We start from the raw sequence: 13,161 nt of genomic DNA on the forward strand, positions 1-13,161 counted from the left end.
TGAGTTAGAACCAATGCCTTGGTTGGTTGGAATTCGGTGGACCTGAGGCCTAGTAGGGCGCTGGCTCGTGGGTATAGCGGGTCGGGCCGCATTCCGCTGTGCACTCTAACAAGTGATATCAGAGCCGAAGGTCGGAAAATCTGGAATATCTATTGGTCACATGGTGACGAGGGAGCCCGTGAACGTCTCCGAAAGGTCGCACGGGTTGTGTGTGGCTGTTGACGGCCATAAATTCACATTCTAGCCGCCAACTTCTCGGGAATAACATGAGCTTTACACTATGTTCCATTCATATTTTATTTATTTCTAATAAGTTCCACAAGTTTTGGATGAGTTTTGATTTCAGGATCAGGTGTACCAAAAATGAGCAAATTTGGGCAAAAACCTAGGCCGTCCGGCCTCTCCTAGGCCGGCCGGCCTGGCACCTCTAAAGACACGGCCCCGGCTTCGATCCAGTGGCAATGCGGCACAACCATGATGCCCTGAGTCAAGGACAGGGTCTTGGTTTAATTGAATGGACCGAAAGGCTTGCACAAGGATCAAAGGACCCACCATTCAGTACAAACTCGTGTCCAGGTCAGCAATCCAGCACCCAGGGACGATCACAAGCGTACAAGTGCAAGGTCGGCGCAACAGAGGGAGGCCGGACGGCCTAGCACATGCACGCGTGGATCCAAAGCAACTGTCAACCGCCTCCAGGAGAAGATCAGAGCCGCTGTCCAAAAGTCGGTGGCCACATGGCGAGACCCCCAGGCCGGCCAGCCTAGGGGAGGCCGGCCGACTCCACTTGGAAGCCCCTCAGGCTGGGTCTTGGCGTGGAAGCTAAGCTCAACTGTCTTACCTGCTTACAACCGACGCCAACTGCAGTACCGGCCATGAACCGACCTTGGAAGGCTATAAATAGAAGGCACCATCCATCACTTCAACACACACCATTGTAGCTCTTCTCTCTTCACTTGTACTTTCTAGAGTAGGTTAGTAGCTTGGGAGTTAGAGTCGAGTCGAGCTTGCTTGGGACTCCGGAGTCGTCGGAAGTCTAGTATAGCTTTTGTATCTTTCTTTTGACATTATCAATATAAATTATCTTCTTTACTTTTTTGAGTCAGCTTTACTTTCCGTTGTCTTTTATTTACTCGAGTCTGAGTGTTCGGCTTGAGCACTGGAGTTTTCCTTTAGCTTAGACTAAGTTATCTTTCTTAGTAATCGGGATCTTATCTTACGGGTTTTCTCACCCGGACTAGAGTATCTCAAGTTAGTGCTCTAGGTTGAGGGGGATTTCTCTCGAAGGCCTCGAGAGAAATCCTAACACCGAGTGCAAACGTGGTGTATGACCTTAGTGTTAGCTAGAAAGTGTGTTCCACCCCACGGAACCATTGTGGTAGTCGGTAGGTGGTGACAGCCCTATCCGTCCTTTGTAGTCCACCACGTTCGGGTGTTTTCATAGCAGTAGTGCAGGTTGCCGTTGGACTCCCCTTTCATCCCTTTCTGAAGTCCTTTCTCTTCCAGCCGCCGAAGTAAGCTCTGCTTTCCCGAGAACTAGTTAGGTGTTTAGTCTGATCTAGAGAGGCTAGCTCGATAGTTCAGAAGTGTATCAGGAGTCTTATCTCACTCGTTGTCCTCCCAGCTGCTACCTCTCTAAGGAATTATAATCTCCGTGTTTCACTCGGTCATTGTCTGGCCATTTATCTCACTTACCTATCTGGCTTACCCCCGTCTAGTAGTCGGACGATTAAACTAGTACGGTTATCACTCGATTTATGATACTCTTTACCATAGTGCTTCCCTGAGGAAAAATACGATACCCTGGAATACTCCAAGGTGAAGTGCTACAACGGTGATTCTATGCGCTTGCAGAATATCTATTCTATTGGACATAAGAAATGCCAACAGTGGCTGGAGAGTTGGACTCAGGCATGGAGAACGTCTTCCAGAAGATCACATGAGTTGTATGTGACAGAAAAGTTGGGCCTGATATGTGACATGGGAGATTGTTAGATTTAGTCCCACATCGGAAGTTGATGGTGGGGGAGCACAACATATAGGTGGGCAGTACTCACTCATTAAGCTAGTCTTTGGGGGTTGAGTTAGGTCTGAGGATTTGGTTGGTTGGGCTCCAGTGAACCTGAGGCCTGGTAGGATGCCTGCTCGTGGGTATAGTGAGCGGGGCCGGATTCCGCATCACACTCTAACAGCAGGGCTGGCAAAGAATGGTCTGAAGCCGCGTGGAGCCACGATTCCCGACTCCTCCTCGCTTGTGGAAGCTGCGAGGCTTTGGTTGGTTGGGCTCCAATGAACCTGAGGCCTAGTAGGATGCCAGCTCGTGGGTATAGTGAGCGGGGCCGGATTCCGCAGCACACTCTAATAGCAGAGCTGGCAAAGAACGGTCTGAAGCCGCGTGGAGCCACGATTCTCGACTCCTCCTCGCTTATGGAAGCTGCGAGGGTCTCCATAGGCGGTTCTTGACCCGAAGTTGGTGCAAAATGCACCTACTGGAGACGCTTTTGGAGCCCTGCCAAACAGGGCCTAAATTGCATCCTAGGTCTCTAAGGGTGCAAAATGCACTGTTTGGCAGAGCTCCTACTAGAGTCACTTTTGGAGCCCTGCCAAATAGGGCCTAAATTGCATTCTAGGTCTCTAATGGCGTGTTTGGTAGGCCTGTCAGATATAGGTTTCACATGTTTGGTTTACAGGTCCACCTCCTCAGCCAGGCTGCGAGCATGCAAAAGATCCCTCTCGGCCAGGCTCTAGAGGAATGAGAGAATTGGCAGTTTCCCTAGAGCCAGGCTCCACTGGTGCAAGCGCGAGGGTGCAAGAGCGAGCATGTGGGCATGCGCATTGGAGAACGTGCAAACACAAGAAATTACTTTTGCGTTAGATGTGCAAGCAACCAAACAGCATCTGAATTGGTGTGTATGCTTGCATATGCAAATCAATCAAGCACCTCTTGCACCTGGCGAGCGTGGCCCCAGCGGGTCTGTCCATGGCATGCGAGCCACGCTATGGCCATTCGCAAACCAATCAGCCCCTAAATTTATCCCGAAGTTTCATCCTCTAGATCTTTAAACTCTTAAATCGTGCATCTGGGGTCCCTAAATCGTGTTAACTGTTACATTCGAGATCCTAAACGCACCATGTGAGCATCCAAAGTCAACATGGCCTGCAATCGATGCCATCGTGGCAAATATTTATAAAAGACTCCATGCATAATCTTATCATTCCCTATTTGCACCTCGCTCTCTCCCTCTCCAATCTATCTCGCGGTCTAACCCTGAGCGGCGCCGCGGCGCAACGCCGAGGGATGCTCTGGTCGACAGTGGTGGCAGCCACAGTGAGATCCCACCCGGCGGACTACACAAGTTGAGCATCGACTTGAAGAGGGACCGAATTGACTTCTTGGTGTGGCAAAGCGTAGTGAGGAAGTTCGTCGGGTTGAGGCTGGAGAGGTGGAGGTTGTCAAACGATACGAGGGTACGGCCTGGGTGGAGCCGCACCTCCAAAGCTTGGCGGGGAGGGAGGCCCTGGCGCGCTCGGGCTTAGCGCCTGCGGCGGCCTTGGGCGTCACCTCCCCTGGCAGTAGTCGCACCGCCGCCTCCCGCCGCCTCGCCAAATCAAGCTCCGCCGCCACTGGATTGAGCTCGCCGCCACCTCCAAATCGAGCTCTACCGCCGGATCGAGCTTTGCGGCCCTTCTTTGCTCCGTCTCATCGTGGTAGCTCCTCGTTGTTCGCTCCCTCCATGGGCTTGAGCCCAAGGCTCGCTAGCTAAGATGCGGGCTAGGGAGAGCGAAGGGTGAGGAGCAGCCGCGCCGGCGTTACCCTCAGAAAGCTCGGCAGAAGCATGGGGGAGGAGGGGAGGAGAGAGAGAGGACGTTAAGTGAATCATGATAGAATTCGGAGGGTTGTTTTTCAAATTTTGCCACTATGGCATTTCACGTCAAGTTCGTATGCTCGCATGGTACATTTGGGACCTCGGATGGAACACTTAACACGGTTTACGGGCCCATATGCACGATTTGAGAATTTAGGGACCTAGGTGGAAACTTCGAGACAAGTTGGGGATTTGAGATGCAATTTACTCTTTTATAAATGTAGAATTTTGAAAAATATTTCATGGACATATTTGTTTGGGAAAAACAGTAGAGATCCATATACTTAATCAATCAACTAGATAAATATAGAAACCATCTCTTATGGAGAGGTGCTGATCTGATGAATTTTTTAAAATAATATTATTTTAATAATTAATCATAGAAATAATAGTTAAAATGAAAGAATTGCAAATATAGGTGTCTATCGGCCCAGGAAGAGCCGACTGGCCTCCTATAGGTCGTCATCCAACGTGGCGACCAACATGGCTCGCCGGCTGTCGGCTCCGAGAGGGCTTGTCGGCCCGTGAAAGGCCGACAGGTTCCAATCGGGCTGATTTGTCTGTCGGCCCATCTGGCATGACGCGTGTGTCGACCCAAATAAGCATATCGGTTGTCCAGGAGCCGACAAGAAACTTTCGGCTCTAGTAGCCGACAAGGACCTGTCGGCTATTGGAGAGTCGACTAGATCCCTTTTGCCTATATATACCCTTCCCTTGGGGCAGTGCTCAAAACGAAAATTTCGGTGGAGTAATAATGTCTAGTGGGAAGGGTTTCGGCTTAGGGAGAGGAAAGGAGTGTATGAAGGGAGCACCGATAGTGTGGGAGGGTTCCATTTTTTTTTCAGAAGCAGTGTATGAGTTTCCAGTTGAGAGCAAGAGTGATTTCACCAAGGAGACACCTCTGAGAGGGTACGATAACCGCAAAGAAGATTGGCCAAAATGCATACATGGTGAGGACTGCTTGGTGCAGATGTGCGTCGAGGGAACGGATGGAGATCGTCGTTTCTTCAAGTGGCCCCGAGCATGGGTAAATTTGACTACTAATTGTGTGTGGAATATGTTTATCATGTATTGTATCACTTGCACTAGATTTTCTGTTTTAGGCATCCAATGCTCAAGAGAATTGCGGGTTCGTTAGGTGGGTCGATCCTTCCCCAATTTATCCTCATGCGGAGTACATCTATTACCTGCAGAATCGTATCTTCGATTTAGAAATGGAAGTGAGCAGTGACAACAACGACGAGGAGGATGATAACAACAAAGGTGCCGGGTCACCGGAGGAACCGTGCACTAATCCATATTACAACTGCTCTTGTCACAAGAATAAGGGACATCCAGCTCCACCGGCACCGCCAGCTATGGGAGGATACTACGGAGAAGGTGCGACACAATTTGTGGGAGAACTACTAGTAGTAGCAGGCATATGTTTATTATTACTATGATGATGAAATTTTTTTATAGCGTATTGGCGCAATGACTATAAATTTGTTCTTCGAATTTGAGGTAACATTCTGCAACTTCGCTTGAATTTTCTAGCTCCGCAACTGACGTCACCCGAAAACATCAGCCACTCGATCACCTATCTATGATCAATACCACGGCGCGGGCACCCAGGATTTCAACCTCGACCCTTTGCGTTCTCTCACCGTCGCTCGGCAGTGCGAGCTGTTTCTTCCTCACCGTCCGTCCCTCACTACTCCCTAGCGGCTTCTTGGTTGTTCTCGGTCGTCAGCACAATTGCTTCCCTCGTCCTGTTCCTCCCTTCCCTGCCTCATCTATTGGAGAAGCTGCACATTTACGCTTCCAGATTCATGTGAGGGTTGGGGGCGTGAGGGGGCAATGGCCACGACACCTTGATGTTGTTCCAGAGACCATCTTCGTCGATGTGGATCGTCCGTGGCCACATCGGTGTGCAGGGACAAGTCGCTGGATTCGCCCATGGCGATAGCTAGAGCGAGGGATTGTGCCAGGCTCCAGCAGCGAAGCTCCACGCCTCCACGGCCCTGGTCCTCTCCTCTGCCATCCTGGCACCCCGTGGAATCACCGCCTCCATTGCGCAAGCGGAGGAGCCACGGTGTCCGCACCTAGGCCACGTAAGGCGCCCGCGCGATGGAGAAGACGAGCAGCGCCTCCGCTGCATAGCTCCCCCGAGCTTCTATGCGATCTACCATGCTGCAGAGCGGCAAAGCACACCCGCCAGAGCCCCTGCATTTGGAGCAGCCCATCAGCTGCTCGAGGTGCCTCCAAGGGAAGGTATTACCTGGACACTGTTTTCAGGAGTTGTAGCTGAGTAGCACTTGCGGAGCTAATTTAGCAACTGAATCTGATGTCATTTTTTTGCTACCCAGTGCTTACCTCAGTTCCAGCAATTAAACTGTTGATCCATATGTTCAAATATTTCGAGTTTTATGTTCACCTATCATAAATTCATGACTACACAACGGTGGTAAATGTCCAGCCTGCATAACCATAGCATCTGTATCTGATATTCTAACCATGAATCAAATTTCATTCTTCGATTTATTTGTAAATAAGATATTTCTTGCATCTGTACACACCAATGATTTTTTCTTTGCCATGAAAACTTCCATTGTTATATCTTTCTTTATACACCAGCAATTTCAAGAGCTTCCCACATATACCATTTCACCGAACTTGAGTGTTTAATCAGAGCTTTGTGTGTTTAATCAGTCTCTTAATAATTCACGAGACTACTTGCTTGTGATGCTGAAGCTACCAAAAGTTTGTTCCCAAAATTTAGATATTAGCCAGGGGATCAAATTCAGAAATTCTAAAAGACATCAAAGGTTACAAGGACCAGTCACTTCAACGAGGACGCGGCTCCTATGTTTCTAGTGATCTTAAACTAATGAAGTTTAGAAGAAGAAAAAAAGCGAGACCGTGGCCCATTTGCTAAGCAGGCTTGTCGAACTGGCTTGGATCACCACCAGACGTCAGTGCCCTCTTCAGCACAGGCCTTCAAAGTTCAAACTGCTATCGGCAGTGGTATAACTGTACAACCCATTGACCATCCAGATGCCATCCTTCCCTTCCCAACAATTGCTCAGGCACCGAAGGCAGCAAAGTCACGTCCCTCGTAGAAAGTTGCGAAGGAGGGTCCAAGGGGTTAAGCGGAAAAACAGCCCATAAGAGTAAAGCTTCACAAGTCACAAAATTGCTCTTGCCTTTGATCAAAATTTACATCCATTTTCATGGAGCTTACAACCAAGGTCCCCAACCAGGAAACATTTGGCACAACCGATCGACATCTACTGCATCCTGTATGAGTTGTTGGACCTAAAAGGCAAACATAAAGATGAATGTAATTTTGATTGGCAAAATTATAAAGATCTTAAGGCCTTGGCGTCACCAAGATGGTTACCTGGCCCTGCACGCTTCTCATCTCACCATCTTCGTACCCATCCAGCTTCTGTTTAACACGGAGTATAGCACGAGCTGCATCCTTGTTGCCCTCGTAAGCCTCTTGAGAGTCATCCAAACATGAGTCAGTATCATCTGTTTCCTGCAAAAAATGCATACTAGTTTAATGGGTTGCCTTGCAGGAGGATTCTAATCTCTACCGACAGAATATCCGTGTTCAACAGCGTGGTCAAAGACCAGTGTATGCAAATATCAGTGGCACAAAAAAAAACTTGGGATAAAAAACTTGGGATACCTAACAGGCATACTAGCAAATTCCAGCTGTATGAACAGAGCTTTATGAAAACAAGTTAAGCAAATTTACTTACCTTTTGACGCTGTAAAGCTTTCAGTGGTGAGAGTGCCCATTTATATAGAGGATCATGAATAAAAACCTGATACATTCAACCCAGTCTTAGGAGGAGCTAAAGTATTGAACACCCTTAAAATTACGAAAAATCTGGTAATGTACATACTTCGATAATAGTGAGCGACACTTCTTTATTTGCCCTCATGACTGAGAGAGTTTTAACTCCGCCTATGCTGACTGGAAGACTCTCTCTCCTGAGTCGTCTCAGCATAGCCGGTCCCAAGCCCGGATAAAGGAGGAGGGTTGCGTTAGGTTTTGGCAAACCAGCATAAAAATAGCCACTCTAATGGATTTGAAACCCATAAGAAACTCGTTGGGGCGTAACCCTCTTAGCGACGCGCTACATCGGAACCCGGGTGTGGTGATAAATGGGCAAGGGCCGGGTCGCCATCCCCCCAAGGGCGCGTCGTATCATGACCTGGGTATGATGATAAGTGAGCAAGGGTCGGGTCGTCACCTGAATGGCGCGCTACATCTACGCCCGGGTGTAGTGAAAAATGAGTAAGGGTCTTCGCACTTCCCTCGACGGGTGCGAAGGGTAAGAAGCTAGCCGAGCCAATTAGGATTCGTATAGGTAGCTGGAACGTAGGGTCCCTAACGGGTAAGTTGCGAGAGCTAGTTGATGTAGCAATTAGGAGACGTGTAAATATTCTATGCGTTCAGGAGACTAAATGAAAGGGCCAGAAGGCGAAGGAGGTTGAGGATACTGGCTTCAAGTTTTGGTACACGGGAGCAACTCCGGGTAGAAATGGTGTAGGTATCTTGATTGATAGGAGCCTTAAGGATGGAGTCGTAGAGGTTAGAAGGCAAGGCGACCGGATTATCCTAATCCGGTTGGTAGTTGGAGATTCGGTTTTGAATGTGAACAGTGCCTATGCCCCTCAGGTAGGCCTTAGTGAGAGAACCAAGATGCAGTTCTGGGAAGATCTAGATAGCATGATTAGTAACGTGCCTACCAGCGAGAAACTCTTCATAGGAGGAGATCTCAACGGCCATGTGGGTGCGACTAATGTAGGGTTCGAGCGAGTGCACGGGGGTTTTGGGTATGGTAGCAGGAGTCAAGAGGGGGAGGATGTGTTAAACTTCGCGTTAGCCTACGACTTGTTGATAGCGAATACCGTGTTTAAGAAGAGGGAATCCCATCTTGTGACGTTTCGTAGTGGACAACACTCGAGCCAGATCGACTTTATCCTTGCTAGGAGGGAGGATAGACGTAATTGCTTAGATTGTAAGGTGATACCTGCGGAGTGTGTTGTCCCTCAACACAAGCTTGTGGTGGCGGACTTTCGTCTTCGGGTACGTGTCCACCGGGACAAACGTGCCAAGATTGCGAGAACAAAGTGGTGGAAGCTTAGAGGGGAAGCGGCACAAGCGTTTAAGGAAAGGATGCTAGGTGAGGGGCCTTGGGAAGAAGGAGAAGACGCAGATGACATGTGGCTAAAGATGGCAACATGTGTTCGGAAGGTGGCCTCAGAGGTGTTTGGCGTGAGTAGGGGAGGCAAACAGGAGGGGAAAGACACCTGGTGGTGGAATGACGAGGTGCAAAGGGCTATTAAGGAGAAGAAGGAGTGTTTCAAGCGTCTCCACCTTGACAAGAGTGCAGCCAACATCGAGGGCTATAAATTAGCAAAGAGGGTTGCAAAGCGAGCTGTGAATGTAGCAAAGGGTAAGGCGTATGATGACCTGTATCAGCGGCTAGGCACGAAAGAAGGGGAGAAGGACATTTATAGGATGGCTAGGATCCGCGAGCGGAAGACAAGGGACATCAACCAAATCAAATGCATTAAGGATGGGACAGATCGACTGCTAGTGAAGGATGAGGAGATCATGGATAAATGGAGAGAGTACTTCGACAAGTTGTTTAATGGGTAGAGTGAGGGTCCTACCCTTGAGTTAGATGACTCTTTTGACGATACCAACAGACGTTTTGTGAGGAGAATTCAGGAGGTAGAGATCGGGGAGGCTTTGAAGAGGATGAAGGGAGGTAAATCGATGGGCCCTGATGGTATCCCCATTGAGGTGTGGAGATGCCTAGGAGATAGAGCAATAGTATGGTTAACTAAGCTTTTTAATCTCATTTTTCGGTCAAACAAGATGCCGAAAGAATGGAGGAGAAGTATATTAGTACCTATCTTCAAAAACAAGGGTGATGTTCAAAGTTGTACTAACTACCGTGGGATTAAGCTGATGAGACATACGATGAAGCTTTGGGAGAGGGTTATCAAGCATCGCATAAGAAGAGTGACAAGTGTGACCCAAAACCAATTTGAGTTCATGCCTGGAAGGTCAACCATGGAGGCGATTTTCTTAATACGACAATTGATGGAGAGATATAGAGAACAGAAGAAGGATTTGCACATGGTCTTCATTGACCTTGAGAAGGCATATGACAAAGTACCGAGAAATGTCATGTGGTGGGCCTTGGAGAAGCACAAAGTCCCAACTAAGTACATTACCCTCATTAAGGATATGTACAAGGATGCGACGACTTTTTCCGGACATGTGATGGCAACACCACTGACTTTCCTATTAACATATGCATACACTAGGGGTCAGCATTGAGCCCTTATTTATTTGCTTTAGTGATGGATGAGGTCACAAGGGATATACAAGGTGAGATCCCTTGGTGTATGCTCTTTGCTGATGATGTGGTGCTAGTTGACGAGAGTAGGGCATGAGTTAATAGGAAGTTAGAGTTGTGGAGACGCACGTTAGAGTCGAAAGGGTTCAGACTTAGTAGGACCAAGACCGAGTACATGATGTGCGATTTCAGCGCGACTAGGCATGAGGGGGGGACGTTAGTCTAGATGGACAAGTGGTGGTCCAGAAGGATACTTTTCGGTATTTAGGATCGGTGCTACAAAAGGATGGCGACATTAATGAAGATGTTAGGCATAGAATTTCAGCTGGCTGGTTGAAAATGGCGGCAAGCTTCTGGCATCCTTTGTGACAAGAGGGTGCCACAAAAGCTAAAAGGCAAATTCTATAGGACAGCAATTCGTCCGGCGATGCTATACGGTGCTGAATGTTGGCCTACAAAAAGGCGATATGTCCAGCAACTGAGTGTAGCAGAGATGCGGATGTTGCGGTGGTTTTGCGGGCACACAAGGAGGGATAGAGTCCGTAACGAAGTTATTCGGGATAGGGTCGGAGTGGCACCAATTGAGGAGAAACTTACCCAGCATCGGCTGAGATGGTTTGGACATGTCCAACGAAGGCCTCCTGAGGCGCCGGTGCGTAATGGGGTTCTTGAGCGGGTCGATAATGTAAAGAGGGGTAGAGGTAGACCTAAACTGACGTGCGATGAGTCGGTTAAGAGAGACCTTAAGGATTGGAATATCTCTAAAGAGATAGCTTTGGATAGGAGCGCTTGGAGACTAGCTATCAATGTGTCTGAACCTTGAACTTATTTCTTTCGGGTTTCATCTCTAGCCTACCCCAACTTGTTTAGGAAAAAAAGCTATGTTGTTGTTGTTGATGACTGAGAGAGTTTTCTCACAGCATCTTCTAAACACACCTTCAACACCAGTAACGCCCATGCCATCTATAATGTCCCTTGTCAGTCGAAATGGAACCTACAAGCAGAGCGAAAAAAAGAACAGGGTTTCACATAGGAAGAACTAGCAATCATTACTCACAGAGGATCAGTATATACAAATGTAATGGTTATGGTTCATTACATACCCGTTCAGGTGTTTTAAGCATGAGACCCTGTTCAAATGCAACACCAAGATCAATGTGTACAACCTCGGCTGTGTCTTGGTCAATTAGAATATTCATGGAATGGCGATCCCCAAGTCCCACGATGTATCCTACCTGAACACATGAAAATAATAGGCAACATGCAGTATTCTTAGTAGTTATCCAAGACAATGAAGTGAGTTGCATTTTGACAACTAAAAGAAATTACCATTGAGCTTGCTGCCACACTTCTTGTGTAAGCAAGTCTACTTTGGAACCAATCAGCGGGCAGCAAGAATCTCTCGAGAAAGAAGTGGTGCATTACAGGCCTGGTTATTTGAAGGAAAGAGGGGGAAAAGAAGTGTAAGAGAAACACCAGATATGCTTTTCATGTTCCCATCTTGCATATGTGTACATATCAGAATATTGACAAATGGAAGTATAGATCAAGAAAAGACCTGAAGTTGTTGCAGATTTTAAGAAATGCCCTCCTTTTGTCCTTCTCCTATAAAATATAAATCCTTCAAATTAGGTGTACATTCACCATGATCTATTAGAAAAAATTGAATTCGAAAAGCTCCATGACATTTGAACATACACTCATCAAATACTCTCTGCATTGAAGATATGTCCAGTCACCAGTTCCATATCGTCCGTGTGCTCCACTGATTCTAGTACTGTATAAACCCATGAAAATGGCAAATAAATACCAAGTGCTCAGAATACAATTTACATGTTAGAACTGAGACCATGTAAAAAGAGACCTCCCCAATAGATAGTCACCGAGTGGAACGGTGCCATTTACCCATTCAACAACACCAGCACTTGGGGTAAAAGGAACAACCTAAGATACAGGAGCAAGTAGTTAGAAATTTGTCATATCTCGCAAAATGAGCATGGCTAAGTATGATTAACAAGGCTTTACCAAGATTACAAGTACCTGACATGGTCACCAAAAGGTGCCATTATACATTTATAATGTGATTATTCTAAACAGGCTAGAAATATGTAGCTAGTGAGTGCCTAGCAATGTGCTAAGTATATATCAGGAAGTTAGAAAATAAATGGAAACAAAGCATACCAGAACTTGAGGGTTAAAATTGCGGAAGAAATAGAAAAAAAAAGAAAAAAGTGTTGTGGAGTTTTAACTCTTTTAATATAATACTTAATTAACAACTCCTCCAAAAAAAACAATTTTTGAAGAACCCTTTTGCGGCCTTTGTGTGGCAACATTGCAATGCCAAGGGCCTTGGCGTGGTCGCCTGTTTGGCCACATCAAGGGCCTTGGCGTGGTTGCCCATTTGGGGCCGGTGGAGTGGTCCAATCCTTGCCACTCCTGCCATGGTGTTGTTGGAGACCAATTTTGCTATGACAAGGCCCATGGTTTGACAAAAAAGGGGATGTTTTTTAAAAAATCTAGTTGGGGGAGGGGCTGCTAATAAAACCTAAGACTAAAAAGAGTTAAAAATAAACAAATACTTCGCTAATAATGGTTGTTGACGGCTCAGAATTTGAGGAGCAAAAAAATCTATGAATTGTTAAGGACTATCTAGAAGGCTAAGGAAGTACAAAACATCAGGTATCCTGAAAATTCAAAAAAATAATAATCTGGAAACAAAGGAACAATATCATATTTGAAGAAGACCTACAGTTAGAGAATGGACATCAAACTTTGTAGAGGAGGCATGACTTCAAGCTCACAGAATCAAGGATAGCAAAAAACAGGATTTTCTCAACTGGGTCAACAATGTACATTTTTCACTTTTTCTTAATATATCTTACCACAGTGGGGGTCTCCCCCGCTGTATAGCTTTCAAAAAGAAA

At 47.0% G+C, this 13,161-nt stretch overlaps 2 protein-coding genes across 2 annotated transcripts; both read right to left on the reverse strand.

Moving 5' to 3' along the window:
* Positions 1-6,916: 6,916 nt before the first annotated feature.
* On the reverse strand, positions 6,917-7,810 carry LOC120674284 (serine/threonine-protein kinase ATM-like). Its single transcript, XM_039955439.1, has 4 exons — positions 7,763-7,810; positions 7,616-7,681; positions 7,249-7,389; positions 6,917-7,163 (listed from the first exon to the last, which is right to left on the reverse strand). The coding sequence occupies exons 1-4, from the start codon at positions 7,799-7,801 to the stop codon at positions 7,086-7,088; spliced, it is 324 nt and encodes a 107-aa protein (XP_039811373.1). The 5' UTR covers positions 7,802-7,810; the 3' UTR covers positions 6,917-7,085.
* Positions 7,811-9,538: 1,728 nt separating this feature from the next.
* LOC120674557 (serine/threonine-protein kinase ATM-like) lies at positions 9,539-12,241 on the reverse strand. The gene is made up of 7 exons (XM_039955723.1): positions 12,102-12,241; positions 11,936-12,014; positions 11,796-11,842; positions 11,567-11,666; positions 11,341-11,472; positions 11,139-11,231; positions 9,539-9,559 (listed from the first exon to the last, which is right to left on the reverse strand). Exons 2-7 carry the CDS (start codon positions 11,939-11,941, stop codon positions 9,539-9,541), a joined length of 399 nt encoding a protein of 132 aa, XP_039811657.1. The 5' UTR covers positions 11,942-12,014; positions 12,102-12,241.
* Between the last annotated feature and the right edge of the window lie 920 nt (positions 12,242-13,161).

The sequence above is a fragment of the Panicum virgatum genome, chromosome 5N, assembly GCF_016808335.1.
Source record: "Panicum virgatum strain AP13 chromosome 5N, P.virgatum_v5, whole genome shotgun sequence".
In the NCBI taxonomy this organism is placed as follows: domain Eukaryota; kingdom Viridiplantae; phylum Streptophyta; class Magnoliopsida; order Poales; family Poaceae; genus Panicum; species Panicum virgatum.